Here is a 27,700-nt window from a genome sequence, read left to right on the forward strand (position 1 = left end):
ACTGCTTACAGGATCTTAGTTCCCCCACCAGGGACTGAAGCTGCGCTCTTGGCAGTCAAAGTGGGAAATCCTAACCACTGGGCCTTCAGGGAATTCCCATGGCATCACTCTTATTTGCACAAAAATCCTGTAAGCTATTTATTATCGTCCCCATTTCATATCTGAGGTTTATAATTTCCATGATTTGAATTCAGGTCTCTGCCCACCACACTGGACTGTATGCCTCAATACACAGAACCGTGAGATGCAATATCGCTGGCAGAGTTGTTGAAGATTGTCGATTAACCGCTGCCCTTATTGGACAGGGAAACTGAGCTCAGAGAGGCTCACTATAGCCGTTAATATGGCAGCTGTTAATATGTTAATGTGGCAGCTCCCATCTTCCCCCAGTCTCCCAGCGCCTTTGTGTTCACAAAGCCAAGGTCGCTGTCACCTGATGTTCTGCATACATGGATGATTCTTTGGAAACTTTACATTCAGATCTTGACATTCAGTGTGAGTTATGTTTTGTTTTGCTCGATTTGACCCAGTATTCAACACTCTCAAAAACATATTAAACCTTGACGGGGCGATTTGTTGTGTGTCTCCCTCCCAGATGGGAGCCACCTACTGCCTTGGTCACTGCACTTTCACTGCAGGAATTGGGGTTAGACTTAAAAAAAAAAAAAAAAAAGAATAAGCAAGGCAGAGCTTTATGACCCAACACTGAACATATCCATCCTGTCTGACAGAAGTTCTGGGGTCTATGCACTTTGGAAAGTAAGTTCCTTTCCACCCCGTCCCAGGCTCTGCCTGCCCCACTGACCAGAGAACCTAGATTTTTGTTCCATGAACATCAACTAATGCTCAGTGAGGCCTCCTCCCCGACAGACTCTAGTTTAGAAACTGGGCTCCCTTATCCCGCTTCCGCTCTGACCATGAGTATCCCCATCCCAGGATACCCTTAGCATTTTTCCTGTGTCCACAGCCGGCCCTCCTTCAGTGTCGCGGAGCTGGGGCAGAGGTGCCCGCACCGACCGGCTGGAGAGTGGATGAGACACGACTTCTCAGACTCCAGGCTCCTTTCTCCTTTTACGCCCCGACCCCTTCCTGCGGGTACATCCACCCCGCCCGGAGAGGCAAAAGCTCCCTGGTTCCCACTTCGTATCCCCATCCTTGCCTCTCCAATGCCGGGGTCCTTCAGCCTCCCAGTCCCCCGACAAGCACTACATCAGGTGAGCTCTTACCTGGGGAGGGTGGGCAGGGGGCCGGGAGGCGGGGCGGGGCGGACCTGGAGAGGTGGCCCCACCCTCAGGGGGCGGGGCAAGTCGGCAGGGCCAATGAGGCGGGGGGCTCGCCGCTCAGGGATGGGTGCCGCCAGCGCCGCTCCCTCCCCACCTCCCCGCTCCGCCCCGCTTGGGTTTAAAGCCCTGCGGGCTTCTGGTGGCTGCGCTGCGAGCGCTGCGCGGCGCGAGGAGATGCGACTGGGCTCCGCGCCGCCGGCATCATGCGCCCCCCGCCCGCGCTGGCCCTGGCCGCGCTCTGCCTGCTGGCGCTGCCCGCCGCCGCCGCCGCCGCCTACTTCGGGTCAGTGCCCGCCGCGCCCCGGCCCGCCTGCCTCCCCCTCCTCCCTCTGCAACAAGGCCAACTTTTCCCTTCCGCTGGCCCCGGCCCCGGCGAGATCTCGAACTCAGACCTTAGTACCCAACCCCATCTCGGGGTGGGAGTTAGTGCCCAGAACTCCTCTGGCTTCCCGGACTGGTCCCGGAACGCACCTTCCAGCGTCCGAACTCTGGTCCCCTTCACCTCCGCTTTTCTCACCCAGTCCTGTCCGAGACCTCGTCCCGCCCACTAAGCCGGGTCTCGGATCCCGGCTCAAGCTCCGGGACTCTGCAGGCGTCTCGGACCTGGTGCCTGTGCGCCCCGTGCTCCCTGTCCCTGCCCGTCCAAGGAGTCCCTCCCGCGCTCGGACGTCCTCTCCGATCCTCACTTGTGCCCTGTCCGTCCCCATCCTGGGCTCTGTCCAGTCACCAATCCTTGCCTGGGGCTCCCTTCACACCTTCTGCCTTAGCCCTGCTGAGCTGAGACCTGGAGGGCTGGCTGGATGGGTAGGATGGGTTGTTACCGAGGTCGGGGGAGGGGATCGCACTGATCCAGAAGGGATGGAGGAACCTTCAGACCGTGCGGAGAGTAGAAGGGAACCGTCTGTAGGGGAAATCCAACCAAATCTCAGACCTGGCGTCAGGTGAATTCTCAGGAGAATGACGAAGAGAGTAATGGGGAGGTGGTGTACATGATTGGAAAAGGAAGCTCCGAGCTGAGGGTGACATCTGGGGAGAGAATGGGTGGGACCGGGCAGTATTTGGAGAGCAAGTTACAGGGTAACTGACCCTCCTTCTCTGAACCTGAATTGCAGGGACTTGGTAGAGGAGTTGGGGTCGTGGGTGTGAAGGGACTTTCCTGACCTCCCCCCAAAGCCTGCTCTAAATATATACAGTCTGTTTCTTTAAATCAAGGCACTTTTTGTGATCCACACCCAAATCAAGGTGCGGCTTACAGTCTGACCCAAGCAAAGGCAAAAGCAAGCAAGCCAACAAAACCCCAAAAACATAAACCACCAAGCAAGTGACCTGCCAGAGACTGGTCTTATGGACCTGGCAGGGAGGGGCAAATAAGGGTCAGAGAAGGTCTGAGAGGTCCCGCACAGGAATAGGGCTGTGGGCTAATTTCCAGGTCATGACCCCTGGTTAAAACATGCCTTGGCTGTGGGCAATGGCCTCTCTTGAAATATATAGGGGGTGGGGTGGGAGTAATGTCAGCCCAGACCCTAAGGCTCTGGGCTCAGCTTGCTGGGAAGACCACTTAGTCTCTGGCCTCAGTGTCCCGTTTTGTACAAAGAAGGGGCTGAACTTGGTGTGACTGAGCCCCTCTATCTGCTCTCTGTCAAGGGCACTGCACATTCATTTTGTTTCCCAATGATTTCAGGCTTGGAAAGGCACTGTTGCTGCTTCAGCAGACAGGATAAAATGGTCAGGCACAGTCTCTGGGTTCAATCCCCAATTCATCTACTTGCTAACTGTGTGAGTTTGGCCAAATCACTTAACCTCGCTGTACTTCAGTTTCTTATCTGTAAAATGAGGATAATAGTGCTTATTTCATATGAGTGTCATGTGAGTCGGGCTTCCCTGGGGGCTCAGTAGTAAAGAATCCGTCTGATCCCCTGGAGAAGATGGTAGCAACCCACTCCAGTATTCTTTCTTGGGAAATTCCATGGACAGAGGAGCCTGGAAGGTCATAGTCCATAAAGTCGCAAAGCAGTCGGACACAACTTCGCGACTAAACAACAGCAAATCATGTGAGTTAGTACATGTAAAGCACTTAGAACAAGGTCTTTGTTGTTGTTTAGACCCTGACCCAGGGTCTCCTGTGTTGCAGGCAGATTCTTTTGCCACCAGGGAAGCCTGAACAGGGTATAGCATATAGTAAATGCACAACTAATGCTACTAATTATTAAAAAGATGAGGTAGAGTGTCTTGATATTTCAGCCCTGACAGAGGTTTCTGAGCTGGAATGGAGTAGGGTGGTGAATAAATGGTGCCTGCAGCCTCTTGGATATCAGCTCATTTTCACAATCCTTTTGTTTGCTTGGGCTCAAGGGTTGAGGATGGGGCAAGGGCCAGGAGATGGGAGGAGAGGGCTCCAGGAAGCTGAGACCACCCAGGCTGGTGTGGTTGGAAAGGAAAGGAGTTTGTGGCAGTGCCCAGGGTTAGAATTTGAGGGCTGTAAGCAATGGGGCAGTCTTGGAAATGAAAAGGGAAATCATAGACCGAGCATGAACTGGGGGTGAGATGGATCATATGAGTGTGAGTCCCTCTTCCAAGTTGTGAGCTCCACTGGATATAGCTGGCAAAATGCACTCAAGCCACCATCACCCCAGTCTGGGGAGGAAGACACATTCTCAGAGATTAAGATAAAACTGGGGGTTCGTGCTGTTATGTGTTTGGAGAACAGAGAGGAATGAGCCTAAATTCTCCCTGAGGAAGCCCTGTTGTGACTCAGTCAGGCCAGGTTTTCCATCCTACTATTTGAATTTGCTCTCTGGAAGTAATCTGTAGCAGTCATTCACACTGTAGTAAGAATAAGAGGTAATGTGCTTCTCCCTTCAGATTATTTGCATTTGAAATCTCATTTCTGACTATAAGATCAAGTGTTTTGTCATCCCAATAAAATAAAATTCAAACATCAGGAGAACAGGTAAGGCCAATCTTCTTGGGGGTTTTTTAAATCATAGAATCAGACTTAAGAGTTGGAAGTGACCCCCAAAAGTTTCTCTGGTCTAACTCCCTGCTTCAAGCAGGTCATGTATTATTCCTATTTTTCAGATGAAGGGGCCATCATCCTCAAGTCAGTGAGCCAGCAACTGCTTCTGGTGCTTTTGCATGAGTCTAGCACCTAATTCTGGTGTTGCTGATAGTATTAGTATCATTAGTATTACAGTTTACAAATAATTTTCTTATTCAGCTCCTCCATAATCTGATCCTCAGACCTATTCTTGAGGTATACAGGATGGATGTAAATAGTTTTCAAAAGGAAACTGAGGGTGAGAAAGTTTCAATGACTCACTCTGTGTCACACAGCAAGCTAGTGGGAGAGGCAGCATAGAAATCAGGTCCTGTTGCCAGTCTGGGCTCTTCATTTGACAGAAAGTATTAGCTACCAGAGCTAATACTGTGTGGTCATCCAGGAGAGCCACAGCTGCAAAGGAGATGCAGAGGGTGAAGTAGGTAGAGGGTTACTCCCCTCTCCTATTTGGTTAACTCTGTTAGACACTCTTGGCTGTTGTGGGTTGGGTGGGGCCCCAACATTCTCTTCTGTCCTCAACAGTGAGATAGGATGCTATGAACTCTGCTCAGGTATCAGGTAGGCTCCCATAGATGGCATGATGACAGTGAGATGGGAGGTAGAAAGGTTTGTCCCAACTCCAGACCACTCCTCTGTGCTGTCCATGATCAAGTCACTTGCCTCCAAGGTCTTTAGCATCTGGAGGGCCTAAGGTTCCCTAACCAGACGGCTTTGGCTTGGAAGTCTTGGATTGCTCAAGAGTTCATCTTTTAACTCAGTTGGCTTGGGAATTCTGAAAATATTAACCTCTGTGGTGGTTTTTTTTTTTTTTTTCCTGTGGTGTTTTATAAATGAATACTCACTGTATTATGTGATGAGCTGAGAATATGATAAGGCTGGTCATCCAATTCAGTCTGTAAGTCATGAATTTTGTGTTCAGAAATAGTTAATGTGGATGCAATTGTTAAAATTGTAGTTGACTCTGGTGCTGCTTTGTACATGTATGGCCTCTGCACTGTTTGTGTTTCCTTCCTGTCTAAGGATGGTATAGATAGGTTTAGGAAAGCACAGTCTTAAGTAGTAGCTCAGATGGTAAAGAATCCGCCTACAGTGCAGGAGACCTGGGTTTGATTCCTGGCTCAGGAAGATCCCTTGGAGAAGGAAATGGCAACCCACTCCAGTATCCTTGCCTGGAGAATCCCGTGGACAGAGGAGCCTGGGGGGCTACAGTCCATGGGGTGGGAAAGAGTTGGACATGACTGAGCAACTAACACTGATAACTGATCTTTGCCTCTTGCCAGCTGTGTGACCTCAGGCACATGTCTTCACCTTTCTGAGCTTTGGGTGATGATAATACCCATCCTAAAGGCTGGTGTGAGGCTTGAGACAATGAATGAAAGGGTCTGACATGGTGCCTGGCACATACTAAGTGCTCAGCACAGGCTCACTCTTGGTGGCTGCTGGCATTCTCATTATCTTCTTGGGTTGTAGAGGTGTCATCATTGTGAAGAAGCAAGATACGACCTTAATTTTTTTCAAAACCAACATCACACACAATGAAATACATGCATTCTAAGTGCACAATTTGGGTTTTAACGAATGTATGCCTCCGTGTAAGCACCACTTCTATTACTATATGGAACTGTATCATCATCTCAAAGGACTCCTCCTGTTCGTTTGCAGTCAACACTCCCCCACCAGCCTCAGGTCACCACTTCCCTGCTTTCTGTCACTTGAGATAGTTTTGCCCATTGTAGAATTTCATATAAATGGAATCATAGGGTATATAGCCTTTTGAATCTGAATTCTTTTGTGCAAAATAATGTTTTTGAAATTATCCACATGGTGGCATGTATCAGTAGCACTTTCCCTTTTTTCTTGCTGAGTAGTATTCTATTGTTTGGATGTACCAAATTTGTTTATTCATTCACCAGTTGATGGACATTTGGATTGTTTCCAGTTTGGGGCTCTTCCAAATAAAGCTGCTGTGAACCTTCGTGTACATCCCTTTTGGTGGACAGATGTTTTTATTTCTCTTGGATATGTATCTAGGACTGGATTTCTGGATCTTATAAGAAATGGTTGAATAGTATTCCAAAGTGGTTGTACCACTTTACACAGTAATGTATGAGAGTTCTAGTTGCTCCATATTCTTTTCTGCTGTCAGTCTTAATTTTGGCCATTTTAGTGGGTATGTATTGGTGTCGCATTGTGATTTTAATTTGCATTTTTCCACTGATAAATACTGTGCTGAACATTTCCTATGTGTACATTCATCATTTGAATATCTTTTTCATTGAGTTATTTGTCTTATTATTATTGAGTTGTAAGAGTTCTTTACATATTTTGGATTTAAGTCCTTTATCAGAATTTATTGGCAATATTTTATCCCTGTCTGTAGCTTGCCTCTTCATTTTTCTTATTGTTACCTTGCAAAGAACAAAAATTTTTAAAAACTCTTTCTAGACAGAGGAATTTTATTTATTTATTTTTTGGCCACACCATGCAGCATGTGGGATCTTCCCTGACTAGTGACTGAACCTGTGGCCCCTACATTGGGAGCACAGAGTTTTAACCACTGGACCACCAGGGAAATCCCGGAACCAGTTTTTAATTGTGATGAAGTACAATTTTTGAACTTTTCTTTGTATGGTTTGTGCTTTTTTGTTTCTCTCATTCAAGAAATTTCTGTCCATTAGAGGTTGCAAAGATTTTGTCCTATGTTTTCTTCTAGAAACTTCACAGTTCCAGCCCTTACACTTAGGTCTATGATTTTTTGGGGGGTTAATGTATATGGATGGTGTGAGGTAAGCATTGAAGTTTACTGTTTTCCATGTAGATATTAACTTGTTACAGCACCATTTGTCCAAAAGGTGATCCTTTCTTTATCATCATCTTTATTGCAACTCAATTGACCCAATATATGAGGGCTTGTTTCTGGACTCGCTATTCTATTTGGTAAGCTTATGGGCATGAACTTGAGCAAACTCCAGGAGATAGTGGAGGATGGGGAAGCCTGGCCTGCTGCAGTCCATGGGGCTGCAAAGAGTTGGACATGACTTTGCAACTGAACACCACCAACAAAGCTTATCTCTGGGCCAGTACCACAGTCTTAATTATTGCCACTGTGTGGTAAATCTTGAAACCAAGTACTATACATTATGTCCTTTTTCAAAATTATTTTGGCCATTCTAGATCCTTTATGTTTCCACATAAATTTTAGTATCAACTTATTGATATTTGTAGGAAGGCCTGCTAGGATTTTGCTTGGGATTGCAGTGAATCTGTAAGTCAATTTGCCTTCTGACAATATTGAGTCTATTGGTTTATAAACTGGCCATATCTCTCTTAGGGGAGCTTTTAAAATTTCTTTCAGTAGTGTTTTATAATTTTCAGTGTATGGATCTTACAAACATTTAAAAAATTATTCCTAAGTGTTTTATGTATTTGGATTTTTTTTTTGAACAGTGCTAGGAATTGACTGGGTCCTGAGGAAAACAGGGTTAGAGAGAAGAAAGGAAGAAATTTTACTGCTTTGGGGTGGTAGATTGCAAGCCAAACATCACTGATAAGAATCATTGAATTTGGGGAAGGAATTTAGACTAGCTTGTCTCTAGCTCAACTCTAACTCTTGAGAAGCTGGGCTCTAGAGCTGAGGTCAAACCAGCCTCCTCCGTGGATGGTGGTGAAGTTTCTGAGGCTGATGGAGGGAAAGAGAGGAAAGAGAAGCAAGGGGTGGGGAGGGACTCCTGGGCTGGAAACTTCTAAGGAAGAGAGGTCCTGGTGCCTTTAGGCTTGTGTGCTCAGGTAGAAGTTGGGCTCAGGAGGAGGTGGGCCAGGTGCTGTGAGGGTCACCCTCACTTTGATATCAGCCTAAGTAGGATGGGACACAGCCTAAGGCCCTGCTTTAGTATAAGGAGCACTTGGAATCACACGGATAGAGTGCAAATCCTCCCGCCAACCACTTACTAATGGTGACCCAGGACAAGTCAGTTAGCTGCTCTGACCTCAGTTTTCCCATCTATAAAATGGCTAATCTTTACCTTGTAGGGTTGTTATGAGGGTTTTGTGTATATAAAAGTGCTGAAATGCTATCCACATATATGGAGTCCAAGAAATCTAGTGGTCTGTCTTAGAGAATCCCAAGTAGAGGAGCATCTTTTTGACATTTGTTGCTTCCTCTCTTCCTCTTTTATCCCAGTCATTGTATAATTTGAATCCTTCCTATGCCCTTTATGTGCATAATCTCATTCAACCAAATGACATCCCAGGAGGTAGGTGATGGTGGAATTCTCTTCCTTTAGAGGTGAATAGCGGGGGAAAGCTCAGACAGGCCAAGTGCCTTGCCCAAAGTCACAGAGCTACTGACTGGCAGCACCTAGACTTGAATTCTAGTCTGTTAGAATCCGGAGCCAACTTCTTCATCCCTCTCACCTGCTGATGCCCAGCTGAGACCTGGGCAGCTCTGACCTTCTGAGTCCTCTGCCCTGTAGCCTCTTTCACTTGGCATACGTCATAGGTATCTCTGGCACTACATGTCTTCAACTCTAGGTATGTTACCTAATTTTTTATGTGCTCATGTTTCGGATTCATGCATAGCATCCTTTAAGCAGAAGTCTTGGGACTCCATTGTTGGTCAGCTCCCCCCACAATCCCTAGCATTGCCTCCTGGTCCATAGTGACCGTCGGGGTGGGTAGTCCCCTTTCCTTTCCGCTGACCCTTCCTTGCCCCCTGAACCTCCCTCTCTGCCCTGTCTGTTGACTCTTTCTGCATGGCCCTCTCAGCACAAGCTGCCTGGCCATGACCTGGCCTCTGCCTGGACAGGAGCGAGAAGCAAAGCAGTGAGCCCCTGTCAGACTCTGGAAGTCAGCCACACCTGACCTTCTGTGGGAATCCTGGGGGCAGCAGAGATGAGCCGGGGTTGGGGCCAGACACTTCCAGCCCAGACTGTCTCACTGGGAGACTTTCAAAGAGCCAAGAGAAAATCAAACCACCATATTCAGTCAGTCCTGGAAATTCCAAAGAGTCTAGTTTAAGGGTAAGCGCAGAGAAGTTCTGCTTTCCCCATAGTGACCATCCCTTTGAGGCCAGATGCATATTATATTATTTTTATATTAAAGATAATATGTATACCATGTATCACATAACATCCTTAACAATTTGGAGGGCAGCACCCAGTAATCAGACATGATTATTTTTGCAGAAAAACATCTACGCGTTGAGATAAAGACCATGAGTATTCTCATTTCGGTTTAGGTCAAGTCTTGCTGCCACATGAGCTCACCAGAACCATAACAAAAAAACTGTAGTTGTCTGAGCATCCTGGAGTCCTGAATCATGGAGGAAATTTTGTGAACCTGCAGTAAACTTATAGAACATCATCATGAGAGGAGGTGCAGGTTGTGTTTTAAAGAAATACCTGGGCCAAGTTCTCACTGCGTATCAAGGGAGGCTCTGGCTGACCAAGCATAGCTTGTCCCCAGAAACAGGTTCAGAGGGGCTGAGCTAGTTGGAGGAGTCAGGGTCTGACTGATCTGGTAAGTGATAAGCACTCTAGTTCCCAGCCTGAGGGCTGGGGAGGGTGTGGCCACAGGGCAGCTCCTTCATAGCCACGCCCTTCCGAAGCCACACCCTTCCGGAGCCACGCCCTTCCAGAGCAAGGCTTGAGTTTGGGAAGATTTCTTGGTGGGATTGGGGGTCACTGGGTGACCCCTGCAGCCTGGGACTGAGACAGCAGGGAGGCCAGTGATTTGGGCCTGGAGGGCTGGGAAGAAGCTGAGGAAGAGCCTGAACGTATACTCTTTGATTGGTCCTCTGAGGGATGTATGCAGTCAGCAGGTGTTGGGCTGGGGCTGGGGGACCTCTGGGGATGAGAAACCAGGACCTCTCCCAAGGGGGTTACAGGCTACTTGGAGAGAAACTCTCTACAGCCCTGGGGAAGAAGGAAAAAAAAGTGTGAACCATGAAGAACTAATGGTGCTATAATCCCAAAATACAGAGAAGTCAGAGAAGTTGGATGGTCAGAGTGGGATGGGGCTGGCAAGTAAGGAGGACTTCTGGAAGAGGCAGACAAGCATCTTAGCCTATTAAAGCTGGATGGGGCCTCAGGATCACCTTTCCCGTTCCCTGCATTTTTGAGTCAAGTGTTGAAAAGGCTGTGGTTATGAGTCCCGGGGATCCATGAGGGCTTTTTGGACTGGGGAAGGCAACCTAGGTAGCGGTTATACCATGAAGAAAGGCATGGAGGCTGGATTACTTTAGCCAAGGCAGGAGGACAAGAAAGAGCCTGGCCTGAGAGGAGGGGCCCTTTGCTACAGCCCTGGTTGGCTCTGCATCCAGAACAGTCCAGCACGGGAACTTGCTCTGGTCCTGCTCTGGAAGACCCTACTCTCTTCCCAAGGAAGCCTCTTACAACTCCATCCATCCCCCGGGGCTGTCCTGACCACTCTGGCCCTCACCAGGCCTATTCGGGGAAGGGTTTCTTGACGAGGTGGAAGTTCCTGCCATCTTTAGAGAGGAGGGGTGTGGAGGGGCATGGGCTATTCCTGTGTCCTGCCAGCAGGCGAATGGAAGCTGCATGGAACCTGCAGCCTGGGACACCTCCTCCTGGAGCATCTGCAAACAATGGAATTGTCCTCATCACAGGTGGTTGCGCATGGGGCATTCACCAGGGGCCAGGCTCTCAGGGCCCACAGCCCGGCCTGAGCCTGCCTGTCCGCCTTGAGGAGGGTGACCACCCAAGAGCCTGCCAAGCTGGTTAGTTGGTCAGCTTAACCATGGTTTAAAAAAAACTTGGCAGAAGTCACCCAGCCCATGAGCCAGGTCCCATGGTTGGGGCAGAGCTGGTGGGGGTGTTGCTTGCCCCATGGTGATACAGCCTCAGTGACTACTTGCTTTTCTCTGCAGTTGCCACACTGTGTCTTCCAAACTGTTAATACTCCTCCGCTGGCTCAAGGCTGGGCCTGTGAACCCAAGAAGCTGGGGAAGTTTATCTTAAGCCTTCCAGCCCCCCTTTTCCCTTCCCGTTCCCTTCCTCACCCCAGGCTTCCCCTTTCTCTCTTCTCTTCATGATCCCAGACTCTCTCCTTTCAGCTTCTCTTGTCTAGCAAAGTGCGTTCTCAGGCACTAGCCTTATTATATCAGACTGTCACACTTTAGTATGAATTGGCAGTCCACTTCTCTAAGTTTTATTTTTGACTCTTGGCTGAAGAGAAACTCAGTTTTCTGAGGAGGAGACCTGACCAGGCTTCCATTCCTTCTATCCTACCCATCTTGTGGTCCTATCACCCTGGACATTTACTATGATGATGGCTGATTCTGTTTCCCTGATATATTAAAATGGCAAGCAAAAACTGTCAGTCTTGATAGAAGCAATCAGGAGAACTGGAGTGCAGACCCAGGCTTGCCATTAACTCAGGGTCATATGAGACAAAAAAAAAAAAAAAACACAAAACCCTTAGATGAACCTCCAGGGCACCAGAGAAGTCAAAACAGAGACCTATCTACTTGGTAAACCTCTGGCCCTTCCTGCCTGCCCTCAGGAGATTCTGCCTCCCAGGAGGCATTAGGGCAAAACTTCTGAACTGGGTGATCCTGAAGGGTTTCCCGAGTCCTAGAATGTACTGATTCAAATAATGTACGTCTGGACACGGCCAGGGAACTGGGGGAGATGTTTATCACCCCAGACTTGTGTGGGGCTGGGAGGCCACCCCTCCATAGCCACTATGCCACCTGATTTGTACAGTATGTGCCAGGGACAAAGACCCCTTCCTCATCTCCAGCCTGAGCCTGAGTGGAGTGGGAGGGAGACAGGAGGAGGAAGCGGGAAGCATTTCCTCCACAGATGTTGCACCAGCCACGCTCTAAATATCCAAGATTGTTGAGATGCAAAGCAAGCTGGTTGGGCGGGCTGCTTGCTGCCCACTTAGCTCCTAAGCACATAGTCCATGATGCCATCCTCCGCAGGCATCCCCTGGAAAACAGGAAGTGGAGCAGTTCTTGGAGAGACAAAGCCCACAGCTGGGCCAGGCTCTTTTCTTTCTGAGCCAGGGGTGGGCTCCAGGGTGGGGCAAGGGGAGGTGTACTGATTCAGTCCTAGAGTTTCTGAGACAGAAAGCTGGGGAGGAAAGGAAGGCTGCGACCCAGACAGGGATGTTGTGAGCAGTCTGGTGGCTTTTGGTTTTCTTTGGCCTGAAGCTGATGCTCAATACTGAAATTTAAATAAATGAGTGAGTGAAAGGAGTGGGGAGAAGGACTTGGAATAAAGGTGGGAAATGGTACCTGCCAAATCTGCCATTAAGGCTGCTCACTAAGGACATCTTCTTGGAGGAGGTATGAGGTGACAGTGAGTCTTGTCAAGGAGAGAGGAATGTGAAGGATGGAGGGAGGGAGGTGCTTCTCAGGAGCATAAACCTCGGGGGCCCCTCAGATGACGAGAGGGGAGAGGAGCCAGGGGTGTTGAGGGTTCCCCCCAACACTGCTCTGAAAAAGGACTGCCTGGAGCCATGTGCCCTCTTCCTGGGCCAGACACTGCCCTCACTAACTCTCCCCTTCTGGGAAGAGGTGGGGAGTGTGTGTGTGTGTGTGTGTGTGTGTGTGTGTGTGTGTGTGTGTGTATTTAGGGGGCTTAGTGAGGGCAGGAGAGGTGGGCTGAGATATTTGAGATGAAAGCACAAAAGGCCCACTTACCATGCAAATGGCCCTGCAGCGGAAACCTGTTATCAGGAGGATCTAATAGGGTTTTTGAGGGCCAAGGCCAATGCTCCAGGCAGGACAAGGCTTTCCTGGTTCCCAGGTAACTGCCTGCAGTTGGCACCGGCCCGGGTGCCAGGCACACCTCCTGGTCCCTCCAGCTAAGGGTCCAGACAGGTTGGCCTTACCCAGCACCCTGGGAACCGCCAGTCTTGTCCTGTGGCACCTACCTGCTCACCCACCCACATCCTGGGGGTGGCCTCCTCTGGAACCATCGGACCCTCTCAAGCAGAGACATGGATGGGGGTGGGGGTTGGAAGAACAGAGCCAGGCACTCCCAGTGATGGGAAATGCTCTCCCCCTGCTCGGCCTTCTCCAGCGAGCTCCTGAGAGCTTCCTCCTGCTCCCTTGCCGCCCCAGGCCTCCCACTGCAGGCAGGAGGAGCCTGGCTGAGGTCAGGTTTTTACCCTGATGGTGTTAGGAGATCTGATCTGGTCCCTGAGCAGCTACGGATGGTTTCCCCAGGAGCTGGGCTGGTTCAAAGCCTTCTCCTTCCCCTGCCCCCTTGGGATCTGGGGTCCCCACAACCTAGAGGTTGTGATGGCATGTCCCAGCACCCAGCACGGCACCTGGCACATAGCAGATGCTTAAGAATAACACTTTTGGGACTTCCTTGGTGGTCAGTGACTGAGACTCAGTGCTCCCAATGCAGGGGGGCCAGGTTTAATCCCTGGTCAGGGAACTAGATCTTGCATGCCACAACAAAGGTTGAAGATCCTGTGTGCTGTAACTAAGACCCAGGAGAGCCAAATACATAATTTTTTTTTTTTTTAAGGAAGAATGACACTTCTTATAAGCTTACACTTCTTGTAAGCTCCAATGACCTGGAGCTTACTGTGTGCCAGGCACTGTTCTAAGAGCTTTACAGATGTTAATTCATTTAATCTTCACAATATGCTTATTTGCTCAGTCCTGTCTGACACTTAGTGACCTCATGGACTGTAGCCTGCCAGGCTCCTCTGTCCATGGGATTCCCCAGGCAAGAGTACTGGAGTGGGTAACCATGCCCTCCTCCAGTGGATCTTCCTGACACAGGTATGGAACCTGGATCTCCTGCATTGCAGGTGGATTCTTTACTGTCTGAGCCACCAGGGAAGCCCAGTCTTCACAACAACCATGTGAAAAGTCCTGTGATGTCTGCATATCACAGGTGAGGCACAGAGAGGTGAAGCGCCTTGTCCAAGGTGGCACAGCTAGTAAGAGGTGGAGGTAGGATTTGAGCCAAGGCAGTCTGGCTCTGGTCTGGCTCTTCTGCTAGACAAGGTGTATTTGTTGTATAGAATGAGCTTGGGGCTGAGAGGGCATCCCTGGGGTCACCAGTGAATGAGGGCAGACCTGGGACCAGACTCCCCAGAGCTAAACAGCCTTGAGGGTCCTTGGATCCCCACACTCTAGGAGATTGTGGGTGATCATTCCAGGGAGAACTTCCAGTTCTGCCCATGGGTTTGGTGGTCCCTGGGGTCCTGTTGATGCTAGACCAATGCTTCCCCCAAAGCCTGGGGGAACCTGCTTTTGCTTCCTTCAAGGTCATCCCAAATGGAGCAGCTTTAAAAAACAAAAAATAATTATGTATTTATTTATTTGGCTATGTTGGGTCTTAGTTGCTGTGTGTGGGCTCCAGAGCATGGGCTCAGTAGTTGTGGCATATGGGCTTAGTCGCTCCATGGCATGTGGGATCCTAGCTCCCTGACCAGGGATTCAACCCACATCTTCTGCATTGAAAGGTGGATTCTTAACCACTGGACCCCCAGGGAAATGCCCTAGATGGAGCAGCTTTAGCCAAAACTATGGATGGGGTGAGCCTTGGACAAGGCGAAAGGAGGCAGGGGTGGGAAAGGCCGGGTGATTGGAAGGGGAGCTTGGGGAGGTGGGATATGAAGTGAAGTCCTGAGGGGCACCCTTGACTTTTCCCCACTTTGGAGGGAGACAAGGTAGCCTGGGAAGTGACTGGAGAGTTTCTGGGGTCAAAGCCAATGGCATCTCATTGTGTGTGAGTGGGGCTTCTGGTCTTATCATCCTGAGCACCAAGGGCCATTGGCTGAGGGCGCAGAGGGCAGAGGGGCACAGGCTGGGGACAAAGAGGAGAAGAGAGTGGAGCTGGTCACATGGGGTCGCTGCTTTCCTAATGGGACGTGAGAGGCTGCAGTCAGCCTGAGAGAGCCCAACAGGAAACAGGAATGGGGGAGACAGACCAGCTGGGCCAAAGCAGGTACAACCGATGAAGGCGGGGTTGTCCTGTGTGGCTCAGGGGCACTTGAGTCAGGCAGGGGCCTGGAGGCCCTCTTGTTCCTCAGTCTGGAAGGGCAATTGGCAAGTTCACAGATTATCCATCCTCTGTGCTTCTGTTCTGAACACTGGTCACTTGCTTGGTTGATCGCATCTGACCTGACCAGGGGGCAGTGTCTTCATTACAACCACAGGTTTTGTCTTGATGCTTACTTGATCTCTGATTGTTCATCTGAACCTCAAGGAGCTCAACTAACGTGTGGGGGATGGAGATTTTTGCAGAAGGGCCTGGTGGATGGGGTTCTCAGGCCTGGGGTGCCAGAAAAGATGGTTTCTTAAAGGAGAACTGGTCATGCCCATGGACCCTGGAACAGACTGGAACCGCCAACACCTATAATTCTCCTGAGGTCCAAGAAGAAACCATCTCTAGCAGATACCTTGGCATCCGTAGGGCATGTGTTACAGCATTTACTAGCACTGTTTAAGGAAACCAGCTGAAGTATATTCCAAGTTTAATGTCACAGTACTCTTTCTTCAAAGGAAAAATGATCCCAGACTACAACATAGAAAACAAATATTGGGTGGGCCAAAAAGGTCATTCGGGTTTTTCCATAACATCTTACAGTAAAACTTGAACAAACTTTTTGGCCAACCCAGTAAAAGAGAAACTGGGTGGTATGTCTCTCAACTGTCTTCCTAGGCCCTTAAGGGGGTCCCTGAGGCTGTGAGGGGGTACTTTTTGAGAGCAACCCTGGGCAGACCAGAGCCCGGTGTGGCCTGAGGCTCCTGTGCGGTTGACTGCCTTTCCTGACCATTAATCGCTACTAAGTGTCATTACTGCTAATAAAATTAACCGACTTTATACTGGACTCCTGGGGCCATCAATCACAGGGTCAATTACACGAAATTAAAAAAACAAGGAACCGTTGATGGGGGAAAAGGTGTTTGCTGAACTGAGCTCACAAGGACAGCCCAGGGAGTGTGGTACTCCACAGCTGTCAGGAGGTGGGTGATCAGGGATGACACCCTTAATTAGACAAATTGACTCCCAGCCTTGATGTTGTTCTACAGACAGAAGTGTCTCAAGCAAGAACAGTGATGACCACAGGAAGACTCTGGGGCCAGGGACTGAAAAGCTCCCGAAATTCTCCCTCCCATTCTTACTTCTGCTTCTCTCTCTGTGTTTGAGTCACTTTCTCTCTCTCTTCGGATCAGCTTTCTCTTTGTACCTCCTGAGTTACAAGCCTAGTCACCCAAAGAAAGAGAGAGAAAGCAACTGTGTGCTTGCTCTAAGTCAAATTCCAAATTCCCAGAGAAAGAATGGATTGGCCCAGCTTGGGTCATGTGATCCTCAGTGGTCCAATCAACAGGCCAGAGCAAGGTCACATGGTATAAAATGGCTGACAGGGTAACCATGGCGGTAGAAAGACCAGGTAGGCAGCCAACCCAACAGGTGTCTGCAAGAGTAATTTAAGGGACTTAGTAATAAGCACTCAAAATATGGTAGATATTGGAATTCCCTGGTAGTCCAGCGATAAGGACTCAGCATTTTCACTGCCGGGACCAGCTTCAATCCCTGACTGGGAACTAAAATCCCACAAGCCATGCAGCACAGCCAAAAAAACCCAAAACCATGGTAGATAATATTGTGTAGTAGAATATAAGTTATATAATATAGGTCTAATGATATAAAAATAATATGCAAATGTCATTTGAGACAAACCCTGAAGGATGTGCAGCCCTGTTGGCCCCAAATTCCCAGCATTCCCTGTTTGTCCTCTTACCTGTCAATCACTACTACAAGGGAGGTCCCAATTTCTGAAACACAGGAACTGCCTGAGCAGAAATTGTCCTTCACACCCACTGCTGGTGTGGGGAGGAAGACATTTGAGGGGTTAGATGGCTGCTGTGCCCTTTGCTCCTGCAGCCCCCAAGCTGCCCTCCACACCGGAGGCTGGTCAGGGTGGGGCCTCCTGGGCTGGAGTTGACATCAGGTTCTGCTCTGGACTTGCCAAGGGTCGAGCTCTGAGGAGGGTTTCCTGCCAGACTGCAGGGAGGGGTTTGGGTGTAGACCTGGTGGACTGGAAATTTATCCATTTGCCCCCAGATTAATGGTTAACGGGTCCCTGCCCTCACCCTGTCTGGGAGGGGAGCCCAGGGCCAGGCTGGACCGGGAGGAGCCTGATAGCATCTGTCTCTACTCAGGAGTTTCGGAGATATGCTCCACACTGGGTTGGCTGCACCTGATGGATTTGGAATCTACGGGTACTCTCTGGGGGCAGTTGGGGCCTGGCCAGGACCCACACCCTCCCTGGGGCAGACAGGCAGGGTGTGGCATCCAGCCAGATGTCCTGGCTGGGGCAGGTGGCTCCAAACAGGAGAGCCATGCCCTTGGCTCTGTGGGATGTGGGCTTCTCTGACCACTCAGGGCTTGGCCACAGGGCTTGCCTTGGCTGGTGGTGCTTGAGCACGAGTGACAAGTCTCACATCCAAGCAGGAGCTTAAGAGCCAGCACTGCTTCCACCTTTGATCTTTTCCCGTGGTTATAAGGCCAGCATATTCCAGAAAGGGGCTGCATCCTGGTTGCCACATTGATGTATATGTTCCACCCACACCGAGGGCCACCAGGGTCCAGGAAACAGCAGATAACTTGAACTGGGAGAAACATCTCATGGATCGCTTCTGGGGGCATGGAAGGTGAGCTCTGTTTGTAGTCCTCACCTTGCTGCTGATCTGCTGTGAAAAGAGGGCTAGTCATCACCTCTTTGTAAAACCTAAAACCTTTGTTTCCTTATCTGGACAATGGGAAGATTCTGGCCAGGTTAGAGAATAAGGCATCTTGCAAGAGGAAAGAGTTGAGAAACTCCAGCCGGGGGAAAGTGAAACAGCAAGTCCAAAACTCTGTGGTTAGTAACTTTTCATACAATCCTCCCAGCAGTGCAGGAGGTGGAGAGGATCACTCTTTCCACTTCCCAGAGGAGAAAAATCAATCCTTCTGGATGACACAGCTAGGAAGTGACAGTCAAGCCACTGGAACGTGGCAGCCTGACTGAAGCATTCCTGGACTTCAGATACAGCAGAATAAGAATTCAGGGGCTGATAGCCTGATGGAAATGCAGCTTCTTCATCTGCGTCCACCTGTCAATCCATCCACCCATCCTTCTTCCTTCATCTCCCCATCCTCCCAATCTTCCATCCATTCAGGTATTCCCCAAGTATCTCTTGGTAGCAGACATGGAGTGTCCAGATGGTTAAAGATCTATGGGGATTGTGGAGACAAGTTAGCTTGGCCTGGTGTTACTTGGGCAGCTACCTAATGTAAGGGGGAGAGGGATGCCAGGGCCATTGGCCGGATACCTTCTCAGTGGCTACATCCCTCTGCCACCACCCCCCCTTAGCAACATGGCTCTCCCTTCCTGGAAGCAGCTGATAACTACATACAGTATTTCCCAAACTGCCCTGATTCTCAGCACTGCCCAGGGAATGTGGTAAATGTACAGATTCCCAGGCCCTATTCCAGACCAAGAGAAGCAGAACTGTTAAGTATAGATCCTAGGCATCTGTATTTTTTTTTTTTGGAGTTTAAAAGAAAAAAATTTTTTTAATTAAAAAGGTTTTTTTTTTGGCCATATTATGTGGCATGTGGGATCATAGTTTCCTAACCAGGCACTGAACCCATACCCCCTGTGTTGGAAGCATGGAGTCTTAGCCACTGAATCACCAGAAAAGTCCTGGGCATCTGTATTTTAAATAAGCATGCCATATGATTTTTCTGATTCGGCAAGTTTGGGAAACAAGGTGGATAAGAAGAGCAGGGACTTTGGCTTCCAGAAAACTTGAGTTTGAAATCTTGTACTCACCCTTATTTTAAGCACCTTGGTTTCTTCCTCTGTAAAATGGGGTCAGCCTCCCTCCCAGAAGGCCAAATAACGCAGCCCCCAAGAAGGCCCCCTTCCCCTCACCTGCCCCCCATCCTTAGGGATTGTCATCTTTCACCTTCCATCACAACCCCCAAGGGTCACTGGTCTCCCTTCTCTTGCTCCCTTTAGCCTGACCGGGCGGGAGGTCCTGACGCCCTTCCCCGGGCTGGGCACCGCTGCCCCAGCACAGGGCGGGGCCCACCTGAAGCAGTGTGACCTCCTGAAGTTGTCCCGCCGGCAGAAGCAGCTCTGTCGGCGGGAGCCAGGCCTGGCTGAGACCCTGCAGGATGCCGCACACCTCAGCCTGCTCGAGTGCCAGTTTCAGTTCCGGCATGAGCGCTGGAACTGCAGCCTGGAGGGGAGGACGGGGCTGCTCAAGAGAGGTAGGGAGGAGGGTGGGGAGGAGGGTGAGGAGAAGGAGCCCGGGGAGGAGAACAGGGAGGAGGAGGCTTGGAGCAGGAGGGTCGGGGGGGGGGAGAACCGAGAGGAGGAGGGCTGCTTTTCCCACTCCCCAGGCCCCTGTCCCTAGTCCACGTTGCTTTTATGAACCCAGCTCAGAAACAGGTTGGTCCAACTTGCTCACGCATCACCTTGGAGTCAAGATCAGTGGTTTAGCCCAGCTTTAGCGCTCACCAGGCGCCTAAGTCACTTTTCTCTGCATCTGTGTTTTCATCTGTTCAGTAGAGGAAGCAGTCCCCCATCCTGCCGCCCTGAGAACCTGGGCACACATCCCGCAGGGAACAGGAAGCTCCATTTAGACAGCAACTTGCAGCCTGAATTTAAGGGGTGGGCGACAGGGCAAGTGCCCTGAACTGTGTCCTTGGGGTAACACGCCCCTCCCTCCAGCCTGTCTACCCTCAGAGGGCAGCTCACAGCCCCTGAGCCCACTCTCCTCCTCCCTCCCGATCCCACTCCCCCCCCCCGGCCCGGCCCAGGTTTCAAGGAGACGGCCTTCCTGTATGCGGTGTCCGCAGCCGCCCTTACGCACACTCTGGCCCGGGCCTGCAGCGCTGGCCGCATGGAGCGGTGCACCTGTGATGACTCCCCGGGCCTCGAGAGCCGGCAAGCCTGGCAGTGGGGTGTGTGTGGTGACAACCTCAAGTATAGCACCAAGTTCCTGAACAACTTTCTGGGGCCCAAGAGAGGAAGCAAAGACCTGCGGGCGCGGGCAGACGCCCACAACACCCACGTGGGCATCAAGGTGAGTGTATCGCTGGTTGCAGAGCCGGGGAGCCGGGTCTCTAGGAGGCCAGTACCCACCCTACCCCCCTGCAGGACACACACAGAGGCCGTCCAGGATGAACCTCATCCTTTCAACCAGTGTTCCTTAGGCATCTACTCTGGACTGTTATCAAGTACCAGGTGGGAGCCTGGCTTGGTGAGGCAGGAACGTGTTTGGAGAAGGGTCTCCATTCCAAGCACTGCCCTTCCTGGAGGCCCTAGGAGCCAATGGTGTTTGAAAACTGATCTGGTACAACCCCTGGCCCTCCTCCATTTTACAGATGGGAAGACAGAAGGGACTTAGCTGAGGTCACACAGCAGTGGGAAGACTGGATGGTAAAAAGTATCCAGGTCTGTTGGGACCGGGAAGCTGGGAGAAGCTCGGGCTCCATTTCTTTAAGAGACTGAGTTCTGTGTCCTGTGTTCCCATCACTGAGTTGATGTAAACCAGGGCTGCTGTGTTCAGTTGTGCAAGCTGTCTGCTCCACAGGAACTTTGGGCCCGGGGAGGTGCTGGGGTGAGATCCAGCCCCCGCTGCTCTCACCAAGGTGAGACGGTCCTCAGACTGTCTCTGCCCAGGAAAAGGGGTGCCTAGAGCTAGTTTGCACTAATGTGCCACATGGGCCAGCTTGAGTTTTAGCTGCCCGCCTCATGTGGGCCTCCCCTGTCCTCTCCCATCCTCCTGCGGCTCCCCGGCCACAGTTGGCACTCCGGGGGCTGCAGCCTGGAGGCCCTGACCACGCCTCCCTCCTGCCTCTCCTCGCAGGCCGTGAAGAGTGGCCTCCGGACCACGTGTAAGTGCCACGGCGTGTCAGGCTCCTGCGCCGTGCGCACCTGCTGGAAGCAGCTGTCCCCGTTCCGCGACACAGGCCAGGTGCTGAAGCTGCGCTACGACTCAGCCGTCAAGGTGTCCAGTGCCAGCAATGAGGCCTTGGGCCGCCTGGAGCTGTGGGCACCGGCCAGACCAGGCAGTCCCAGCAAGGGCCCGGCGCCGCGGCCTGGGGACCTGGTCTACATGGAGGACTCGCCCAGTTTCTGCCGGCCCAGCAAGTACTCACCTGGCACAGGGGGCAGGGTGTGCTCCCGTGAGGCCAGCTGCAGCAGCCTATGCTGCGGGCGCGGCTACGACACCCAGAGCCGCCTGACGGCCTTCTCCTGCCACTGCCAGGTGCAGTGGTGCTGCTACGTGGAGTGCCAGCAGTGTGTGCGGGAGGAGCTTGTATACACCTGTAAGCACTAGGCCCGCTGCCCAGTGTGCCAGCCAGGCGCTGCCAGGACCTCCCATGGCACCGGGCCACCTCCAGGCCAGCCGGCTGTCCAGCCGCTCCCCCCGCTACTCCCGCTCCCGCCAACCCGGGCAGGAGCACGTGTCATGCGCATGATCACCCACGTGCGTGCCAGCACACTCATGCGCCTCTCCCCATTGGCTCCCATCAGGCTTCCCCTCTCTCAGCTCTCAGCAAGGAGAGCCCCACCCCTGAACCTGAGGGTCCCCAGCCTGGTTGAGGACTTGGAGCAGGAGGGCAGAGTGGAAAGGATGTGGAGGGAACTAAGGGAGACCCAGAGGAGGGCAGGACTGAGGTTTTAGAGAGGAGAGCGAGTACATCTCGCCATCATGAATCCTGGGATTAGTGGACTAAAGCCAGCCAGAGGTTGGGAGGTGAACTTCTGGGCCAAGAAGGCCCAGGGAGGCAGGGTCAGCTGGAAGCTAAGGCTGGAGTCAGGCTGGGATGGGTCAGGTCAGCCCTCAGGCCCCACCCAGGTGATAGTCAACCCTGGGGGTCATATGCCTTCATTTCCCCACCCTGGAGCTTTGCTGTGCTAGAGATGGGAGGAAAGGCCAGGTGGTTGGAGCCGTTGGTCTGGAGAAAGGAAAGCAGGAGTCAGCTATGTGCCCTGGATCCTTGTGTTTTGGTTTTTAAAACATGCCTCCACCAGCCCTCATTCTCACCTTGAGAGCTGAGTAACCCATGCCCAACCAGCGCTGCTCAGTAAAAACACCAGTGGACGCGAGCCCAGTAGACGAGCCAGTCCCCAGGGTGAGGCTCAGATAGTACACCGAGGTTGCCCAGGGAGACAGAGACCCCCTCAGTTTCTCAGCCCCACCATGAGCCCACTTGGGTCAACTCCCAGTAGCTGGGGTCGCCCTGTGCGGTGAGGCCCTGCACAGCTGGCGTGATATACGAGAGCTGGTGTATGAGTTTTGATTCAGTTACATTTCTACTTCTACGGCTACTCATCTAATTCAGGCTTTTGCTTGGGCGGGAGTTATGAACATGGGAAGTGTTTGCTAAGCTGGGCTCTTTGGGGGCCCCTTTCATTTACTAAGGGCCCTCCACCTTGGCTTTTACCTGAGGAAGAGAAGTGGCTGCTAATTCCTTCCGATACTGTGGATATTTCCAGGGCTACCTACTAAGGCCCTGGGAGGGAGGCGAGAGGAGCTGGTACTACCCATGGGTACACACAGGCCTCCCCACTCCAACATGCAGGCACGCCCCTGGGACCTGCCAGGCTGAGGGCTCTCATTCAGCAGCACACACCTCTCTGGATCAGGATGCAGACCTTGCAGGGGTCACTTTGCTGGAAGCCATGTGCTTTCCCAGAGCAGGGCCTGATGCCAGCCGGGAGGAAGTGACCTCCTTCGGGACGCCCTTGGCTGCTCTGCTGGCCCTGCCGCGCCCTCTGTCAGCTTCCTTTCTCCCTGAACCCAGAGTTGCTGACCCTTTGCCGGGACAGGAAACTTCAGAATCAGCCAAGTGCTGAGAAACCGTCTGTGCAAGCCCCAGGAAGCAGCTCCTGGGGGCTCCCTGTGATCTCTGAGGGCAAGGAGACCCTGCCCTGTCTTCGGTGGATCATGCAGCCTCCTGAGGGATGCTGGAAGGACTTTGGCTGCAGAGGCTCTGATGAAAAGCCCTACTGACCTGAGACCCCTCCCGAGAGTGACTTTGCTGACCCGAGCAGCAGGCCCACATCTTGGCAGGAAGAGAAGAAGGAGAAAGGGCTGTCTCCCGAGTTCCCTCCATGCCTCCATTGCATGAAGACTTTCTTTCTGCCTGCCCAATCCATCCTTATGAGACCCAAGCTCTGCCTCTGCCATGGCTCACCCTGAGGCATGAGGCAGCAGGAAGGGGGAGCCTGATTCTCCGAAATGCCATTTGCACCCCAGGCCCATGGCCAGCAGTGCAGGGGTGGCAGGAAGATAAAGGGTAGACTCTGAGGGACTGAGGCCACGGCCAGCCAGTAACACTGACCCAGCCCAGGATGATGCGGTTCAGGGCCCCTCGGCCTCTCAGGTCCTCGCTGTCCAGCTGTCTCTCCTCTCTTCCTCCCCTGCTCCCACCCCTTTCTCTTCCAGTTGCCCCCAAAGGTCCATCTCAGCCCAACTGGGGCCCCTGGGACCAGTGGCCACTGACCACTCATTCTATAGCATTAAGGGAAACATTCACAGGGTATTTTTTGTCTACCTCGCATATATATAGAGTTTTTAGGGCAAAAGAAAATAATTTATATAGCTAAGATATGTATGAGAAAATATTTATGTTATTTATATAGTTTCTATATTTTATGGGCAGCATCTGTGGGGGTTGTGTATTCTGCTGGAAGCCTGTGTATATCTGGGGAAATACAGCTGGCGTGATTGGGGTCCCCACGAACTGGACACCAGGTGGCCAGGGAAGAGATCTGGTGGACTCCATGTCCCTTGGGTGGCTCTGTCCTGGAGCTGGTGAGCAGCATCTTCTCTGAGCACAAACTCCGACGGGCTTCATCCGATCCTCCTTGTGAAGTCGTTGTATATTCTCGGCTCTTCCGGGTCCCAGGCCCCTGCTTCTGCTCTGGAAAAACTGTCCTGCTTATGATAATAATGATAACAAGGATGACCACACTTGGCATTTGTAAAGCACTTTTGATCTCCGGAACGACTTTGGTCCCTCTAGTCTCCCTCGATTCCCCACTCTCCCTATGAGGTAGGTGCGGCCACATCACGACCCATTTTGCATATGCTGCTGAGAGGTGGAGGGCTGTGCTCGAAGTCACACTGAAGAGGTCCTTTCACTGAATATTTCCTGAGCATCGACATGGGCCAAGTGACGGGAGCTGATCTATCCTGGACCTGGGAGCCCCAAAGTCTGGATACACCCGGACCGATCTAGACAGCATGTCAGCATTTTCTGTGTCTCAGGGGTTGGGACTGCCTGAGGGGCCTGGAGAGTTGAGGACCCCGTGGAGGCTACTCCAGGGGCTCCACTGGGCCCTCCCTCCCTTTGCCCACACCACCTGAGAGGGTTTGGCTGTACTGAGGGCCCCTCCCAGCCCAAAGATGGGTTTTATTTGCTCTTGTTTGTGTTTTTCTTTTCTTTTTTTTGGCCACACTGCACAACCTGTGGGATCTTAGTTCCCCCATCAGGGATCGAACCCTTGCCCCCTCCACTGGAAGCACAGAGTCTTAACCACTGGACTGCCAGGGAAGTCCCTGTGTTTTTCCTTTACAAGTGATTTGTTTTCCTTTGGATTTCTGGCTTCTTTTGTAAAATCAGCTGCACGGGCATGGTGGTCCTTCATTCCCACCCTGCCCACAGTCAACTGGAGAGAGGGAGCCCTATTAGACAGGATACATGGGGGCTCCCTAGTTTGCCAAGTACACCTCAACACACACACCTCACTCATGCATGTTGCTGGCTCTTGTGGGCACATCATGTCTGTCCCTGGTTTGGATAAACCCAGCTTCTCTGGTGTCCTCTGCTGGCCAACAGACAGACAGACCAGCCCTGAAGATTACTTCTTGCTTCCCCGAATTTACTTTCTCAACAATCATGAACTCTGAATGCTTTATGTCTCAGCACATTTGAGAACCACAGAGGGAGCCATCACGTACCAACCACCTGTTCTGTCCATCCAGGCAGTCAATGGTGGTTTAGGGAGCTCCCATTGAGCACCAGGCACCATCCGGGGTGCTGGGGTGTAAGGGAAGGAGAGGAAGTCCCTGCCTTGTGGGGCTGCCCCTCTAGTGGGAGAGAGAGACAATAAATCAATAAACCACATGTCAGCTCTTGGTACCTATTTTATTTCACTTTATAGCAATGACCTTGGGTGTTGGACATGACCACCCCCATCTCATGGTCAAGGTAACAGAGGCTGTGAGGGGTGAAGGCTCCTAATGACCAGCAATGGCATCAGGATAGAACATAGAGTGCATGAATGCCAAAGGATGAGTTCTTTTTTAAAAAACTTTTACTTTGTATTGAGGCATAGCCGCTTAGCAATGTTGTGATAGTTTCAGGTAAACAGCAAAAGGACTCAGACACACATACGTGTGCAAAGTATGACTTCTTGCCTCTGCGCTGTTGCCTCCCCTTGGAAGGAGGGAGCACAGAGATGGATCATCCCATTGTATGGATCCTGGGTCAGCCGAGGCCCAGAGGAAGGAGGTGACCCACCAAAGGTTATACACCAAGTAGGACCAGGCCAGAGCCCAGGTGCCCTCCTGGAGATGACAAGTATTTCTAGGGCCCACAGCCTGTGGCCAGCCATGCAGGGTGGGGTGGGGGCAAGTTAAGGCAGAGCAGGAGCCTTCAGGGACTTGTGGTCCCACAAGAGACACAAGACACACGACCATGCGGAGGTTTCAGTCACTTACACGTTGGCCTCAAGTCCCTCCCTGGCCACTGCCTTCCCAGCACGCTTTGGGATGTGCAAATGCGTGTCTTCCACCAGCTGCTGCTGGAGGGCTGATGGGAGAGGAGGCCCCTTTCAGAACAAAGGGCAGCAGAGAAGGCTTGGCCCTGCCTGCCCTGGCTCTTCAGCCTTCTGGGATCCACACGGGATCCCCGGGGTGGGAGGCAGAGTGAGGTCCACACCCCTGCCTGTCTTAACGTGTTCCCGCTCCCTTGTGTTCTTGGGCCCACAGTAGTGACAGGCGTGTCCACACCCACAGCAGCAGGCTCCAGCCCACCGAAGGGTTTCTCACCTGTTTCCTCACCTGAGCCTCATGAGGCAGGCGCCTTCCTTCCCTTTTTACAGAGAGGGAATCTGAGGCACAATATGGTTAAGTGACTCACTGCAGACCCAGGTCTTAGCCTCTAAACCCTGTCTTCTGTCTACCCTATACTGCCTTTAGCCTCTTCCCACTCATATCGGAGCCTTTCACTTCTCCAGCCCCCAGACCAGCTTCCAAACAGGCCCTTGGGCCCCTCCACCCTTAGCTGCTCAGGGCCACTACTTTCCCTGGGGATCAGGACTTGCAGAGTCAATCACCAGGTGGATAGACCCCCTTTTAAAAGCATTTGGCCATATTTTCTCTATATATAGTTAAATACATGTATAAATAAATATATAAATACATGTATATTTATTTTGTTGATCCACATGTGAGGACACTGTAGACACCAAAGCATTTAAATACTTTATCACTTGTTCTCCAAAAGAATGACAAGGCCATAATCACATCAGAGAGATTTAACATTGACACAAGATTGTCTAATACACAATCCCCATTCAAATTTCTCCAGTTGCCCCTCAAAATATCCCTCATAGCTTTTTTTCCCTGATCCAAGGTCCACTCAAGAATTGGGCATTGAATTTTGCTGTCATGTCTCTCTAGCCCCCTCTCTTCTAGAATAGTCTCCTTGCCTTCTTTGCTTTCACTATATTGATATTTTGAAGAGTTCAGGCTGGGTGTCTTGAAGAATGCCTCTCAACCGAGATCTGTCTGATTGTGTCCTTATAACTAGATTCTGATTAAACGTTTTGGCAAGAGATCAGCTTGGGGGTGTGCGCCCTTCTCTGTGAGTGCTGTCAGGAGCCGAGGTTTATCAGCTTTACTTGAGATGCTCAATTTCATCGCTTGGTTAAGGTGGTTTCCTCCAGCTCTCTCCCATATAAAGTTACCCTTTCCTTTTGTGGGTCATGACTCATCTGTGGGAGTTGATACTTGAAGATTCTGAGACCATCTCGTTTCCCAGCAACGTTTTACCCAATAGTCTTAGCATCCACTGGTGATGATCCTTGCCCAAATCAATTGCAAGTGAAGATTTTTTAAAATTCCATCATCCCTTACGTATTTTTTAGTTGGCATTCTTCGTAAAGTAGAGCTTCTCCACTCTGCATGGTAAGAAGTGATACCCCCATTTTACAGATGAGGAAACTGAGGTTGGGGAGCTCAAAACATTCACTGCGTGAGTGGCAGAGCTGGAGTTCAAACTCAGGCCCTTGACATGCCTGAGTGCATACCCATTGCCTTCTATAATCTTCTCCAGTCCTGGGT

The 27,700-nt window shown here is 51.2% G+C and overlaps 1 protein-coding gene across 1 annotated transcript; it reads left to right on the forward strand.

Annotated features, from left to right (window-relative positions):
* Window positions 1-1,315: 1,315 nt before the first annotated feature.
* On the forward strand, window positions 1,316-27,378 carry WNT9B (Wnt family member 9B). The gene is made up of 4 exons (XM_086355332.1): window positions 1,316-1,566; window positions 19,348-19,601; window positions 20,154-20,419; window positions 21,206-27,378. Exons 1-4 carry the CDS (start codon window positions 1,487-1,489, stop codon window positions 21,677-21,679), a joined length of 1,074 nt encoding a protein of 357 aa, XP_086211458.1. The 5' UTR covers window positions 1,316-1,486; the 3' UTR covers window positions 21,680-27,378.
* Window positions 27,379-27,700: the final 322 nt, after the last annotated feature.

Source organism: Bos grunniens, chromosome 19, assembly GCF_055505025.1.
Source record: "Bos grunniens cultivar Pamir isolate PY7600 chromosome 19, Bosgru_T2T1.0, whole genome shotgun sequence".
Taxonomy (NCBI): domain Eukaryota; kingdom Metazoa; phylum Chordata; class Mammalia; order Artiodactyla; family Bovidae; genus Bos; species Bos grunniens.

Bases quoted from the DNA above. Each gene is read 5' to 3' on its own strand.
- WNT9B (XM_086355332.1), top strand. From the start codon at position 1,487: ATGCGCCCCCCGCCCGCGCTGGCCCTGGCCGCGCTCTGCCTGCTGGCG. The intron at 1,567-19,347 runs GTCAGTGCCCGC...TGCTCCCTTTAG, and splicing joins GCCGCCGCCGCCTACTTCGG to CCTGACCGGGCGGGAGGTCC. The intron at 20,420-21,205 runs GTGAGTGTATCG...CTCTCCTCGCAG, and splicing joins ACACCCACGTGGGCATCAAG to GCCGTGAAGAGTGGCCTCCG.